At 39.5% G+C, this 4,105-nt stretch overlaps 1 protein-coding gene across 1 annotated transcript; it reads right to left on the bottom strand.

Annotated features, from left to right (window-relative positions):
- Positions 1-38: 38 nt before the first annotated feature.
- LOC133842047 (sodium-dependent nutrient amino acid transporter 1) lies at positions 39-3,111 on the bottom strand. The gene is made up of 6 exons (XM_062274944.1): positions 2,908-3,111; positions 2,530-2,845; positions 2,252-2,471; positions 1,264-1,641; positions 467-1,205; positions 39-406 (listed from the first exon to the last, which is right to left on the bottom strand). Exons 1-6 carry the CDS (start codon positions 3,013-3,015, stop codon positions 263-265), a joined length of 1,905 nt encoding a protein of 634 aa, XP_062130928.1. The 5' UTR covers positions 3,016-3,111; the 3' UTR covers positions 39-262.
- Positions 3,112-4,105: the final 994 nt, after the last annotated feature.

Here is a 4,105-nt window from a genome sequence, read left to right as displayed (position 1 = left end):
CATAAGTTTATCAAAATGGATTTAGTTAAGCATTAGTTCAGTTTAGAATAATAATATTTCATTAAAATCGCAGCTAAAATCGCTTAGCATAAAAGTCTTAAAGTATAAAAAAGAATTGCAAAAAAAAATCTGCAATCGAAATGTTTTAAATATTTTCCTGTAGCTTTGAGCGAACAACAATTACAATTTGCAGTTTAATGATAAATGAATAATAATAAAGCGAATATTCTTTGCCAATACTGTCCAGACTCCTTTTTCCTTACTAGCCAAATATGTTGTCTATAAAGAATGCTCTGCGTTCCGTTTTCATGTCGGCTTCCTGTCTACGATGCTGAAGATATGCCTCCATCTGCTGTGGCTGCCGAGGACCCCAGTCCGCAGTTGGCTGCAATGCCAGCTTGAGTTTCTGGAATGGGAAGTTAGCTTTATAACGCTTGCTTGCCATGGGGAATATAAATTAGCTTACGCCACTGAAGCTGTTCGCTGGCTGTTGGTAAATGGTATAGATGGCCCAGAAGGGCAACTGTGCCACGCCCAGTCCCCAAATGAGCCACCCGGCCATGTATGCTTCCTGTGGATAGGCGACTCCCTTGTATGTCAAGGGCTCGTAGCTGAAGAGCATGTAAACCAGCACGAGGAACATCAAACCAGGTGCCACAATTGCCCAGCAGATGCGCCAATAGAAACCAGTCTTCACATTCAACATGAAGTCAATGTCGCTGCAGAGACGCTTCACGCCATAGATCCACCCCACAGCCAACAGCTCGGCGATGGCAAGAACGAGGGCAATGAAGGTGCAGCCATAGAAGTCTACCAGATTGAGCACAAACTGACCGCCAGGTGTCATATAGACTAAGCCGCAGAGAAAGCCAATCACCGAGGCGCCAATGGCGAGCTGCCAGTGTGGCAGATGAGGGAAACGATCCTTGACCACGTTGATCACACTGGAGGCCATGCCAATGTTGCTGCCTATGCCCAGCACAAGCAGCATGAAGAAGAAGAGTGCCGCAAACAACTGTGGCAGATACTTGAACTTGGCTATGGCCTCGGGATACGAGATGAATGCGAGTCCAGCACCTCCCTTGACGACACTGGAGATGTCTGTGGTGTTCGTCTCATGGGCCAGATTTCCCAAGATGCCAAAAATGATGCAGCCAGCCAAAATAGAAGTAAACGAATCGATTGATGTAATGATGATCACATCCCTGATGAAGGAAATCAGTTAATAATGGATAACTTAGCTATACGAACAATGTGACTTACTTGTGCACTTGCTTGCGGAAATCATTGAATGAGGCATACATGACCAAGGTGCCAAAGCAGATGGCCAGGGAGAAGAACATTTGGGTGATTGCCGCATACCACACATGAGGATTGAGCAGCTGATCCCACTGTGGCTTCACAAAATACGCAATTCCCTGCCAGGCACCAGGCAATGTCAACGCTCGGATCAACAGGATCAGCATGATGACATAGGGAAAGAGAGCGAGAAAGTATGATGCCTTGCCCGAGCTGCGTATGCCCTTGAACAAGGTGATGGCGATTATGATCCAGGTGACCAGCAGGCACAAGACCATCTCCCAACTTGGTGTGCCAAGGCCTCCATCATCCAAATTGTCTGGTTCTCGTAGAACAGTGCGACTGTGGAAATTGTATTATTTAAACAGTGCGGTATTATTATTCAAATATTCTAAATTAAAATACTAAACAAAAATTGCTATATTGCACATTTTCCATAACAGCTAAGCAATGCGGTATCATTATTAAAATATATCAAATCAATATACTAAAAAACAACTGAAATATACCGAAAGCTATATTTGGTATACCGATATACTTTTGCATTGAAATATTGTATACAAAAATATACTTAAATGCGTCAAAAAATATATTTAGTATATTGATATACTACTTCCTTAAAAATATTCCATAGAATGCAATTATTAAGCAAAGCCATTATGACCCGGCATAGAAAAAATATAGCGAAAAATTTTTGTTTTTTGTCTGATTGCAACACAATTTTCGGAGATCACAAAGACTTGAGTTATTTTGTGTTTTAGAAAACTTCTGCTTTTGCTTTGAAAATATAAGTTTTGTGTTTTTTCGATTTGCGTGGATCTGTCTCCGAGATCTAGGTGTTCATATGGACATACGGACATAGCTGCATTGCCTGGTGTATAGACGCTGATCATGAACATAAATACCTTATAGGATCGGAGATGTCTCCTTTTGTCTATATTGAATTACTTACGTAAAATACAATTCCGCTGAAGAAATACCCGGCCCTGAATGAGTTGCATTGCTGTCAGTTACTCCTGTGGCAACACACTGAGGACCCCACTCGACCAGACAATAGGTCCAAGGTAACACCTCCGAGAAGGAAACCACCAAATAGCGTATAGTCAAAGCCATGATGCAGGCATAGTAGGTGGTTGCAAGGGCCGTGGAATACACCTGGCCATAGGCAACACCTGCAAGCAATAACTTTGTTCTTAGATACCCTCTTTTTTGCTAATGACTTGAGCATACCTTTCATTAGGGGCACCATATCAAAGGCGCGAATGCAACCGCGACTTGCAAATTGCCCAATGAGGACTTCCAAGTAGTAGACGGGTCTACCCACTAGCAACAGCACCACCAGATAGGGTATCAGAAAGGCGCCGCCACCATTTTCTAGGGCTATAAACGGAAAGCGCCAAACATTGCCGAGACCCACGCTTAGAGCAATGCACGAGAACAGAAACTCCACTCCCTTGCCCCATTGATCCCTCTCCTGCGGTTGCGTCTGCTCTTCTGCTGCTTCTCGCTGTTCCTGTGCCTCTTCGCTGTTAATGTCCATCGTCAGCTGTGGTTAAAGGATACACCATAAGCTCTAATTGGATTGAGTGGTGCTTATCGCTCGCTTACCAACTCAGTGGTCGGTGCATAAACCGCGCAGTTTTTCTCGTTCGTTAGGTTTATGCTAATATTGTTGTTAATCAATCTATTAAGTTTGCCGTACTGTGTCGACTCCATATTTTAGTGTGTAGAGACCAAAGTTCATCAGATAGTTTCCAATGGCGATCTTATTGTCCTAACACGTTGCTTGAAAATCACAATATTGACAAATACTGCAGTGAAAGAAAAAAGTTTTAAAAATTAAATTAATAACATTAATATTAATAATTTTAAAATACGACCACTTTAACAACGAATTACTAAAACTTTAAATGATTCTGGACTGGTTTCCTATAAAGTTTTTATCTAGCTTTCAGTGCTTTCGTTTATAGCCCATTTAGTCAAACTGTCGGAGACCGTTCGTCATTGCAGTCTCTAAGAGTAGGTCGCTGGGCTCAAATTCTGCGCGATGCGATGATAAGTATTTCGTAACTACAACAAAACTGAATAGTTGAGTTCGCAAATGAAATAAAAGTAGATAGATAGTATTAAAAGTCACTAAAATAAGATTATAATAAGATTTTAAGTCTTAAACCTATAAGAGCTTGTTTGGTCTCATATCAAATGTTCTTGAAATCAAAATGTCTTTTCTAACTTGAGATGTTCTAGATTAAAATCTTGATTTTGTCAATTTTTTTCAGTGTATAAGTGATACAGTTGATAAAACTGTCAGTAGGCAGTTAACATCATCTGTTACAATAATTTATTTGATAATGGCTGGTGGCTTTATTCGTTAATTAATAGTATCAAAAATAATAAAAACAGCTCGATTCTAAAAATACTTAAAAACTAAACGTCATTGGCATTAATACAGAAAAGGGGCTCGACCCTACGAATTATGTTAATTATGTTTTTTTTATTTATCATGCCACATTGCCTATGCCTTTAAAAAACAAAGTTATTCCGTTATAATTATTCTGATTTTTTAATTTTTGCTTTTCTATATTCCGGTTTGTCTATAAGTTATGCTTCTTGAATCTTATCGTGGCTTTAAAATGTTTTAAAACTACAAAACATGTGACGTCAATAAGGGGCTCGATCTTGGGTTTTGATATTGTTGTTTTTAGTTCATACTTGAGTTTTGCATATATACATATATATTTGCACATAAAAACAGAATAATATATTATATGTGAATTAAAATCTAACTTTTCCTTTATTATAATTT

This window comes from Drosophila sulfurigaster, chromosome 3, assembly GCF_023558435.1.
Source record: "Drosophila sulfurigaster albostrigata strain 15112-1811.04 chromosome 3, ASM2355843v2, whole genome shotgun sequence".
Taxonomy (NCBI): domain Eukaryota; kingdom Metazoa; phylum Arthropoda; class Insecta; order Diptera; family Drosophilidae; genus Drosophila; species Drosophila sulfurigaster.
This window is presented reverse-complemented; position numbering and strand designations above follow the sequence as displayed.

What these genes read in the sequence shown, in the direction of transcription:
- LOC133842047 (XM_062274944.1), bottom strand. Translation starts at nt 3,015, where the DNA reads ATGGAGTCGACACAGTACGGCAAACTTAATAGATTGATTAACAACAAT. An exon ending in ATGCACCGACCACTGAGTTG is followed by an intron (nt 2,846 to 2,907) that starts GTAAGCGAGCGA and finishes CTTTAACCACAG; the next exon opens with CTGACGATGGACATTAACAG. An exon ending in TCAGCGGAATTGTATTTTAC is followed by an intron (nt 1,642 to 2,251) that starts GTAAGTAATTCA and finishes CAATTTCCACAG; the next exon opens with TCGCACTGTTCTACGAGAAC.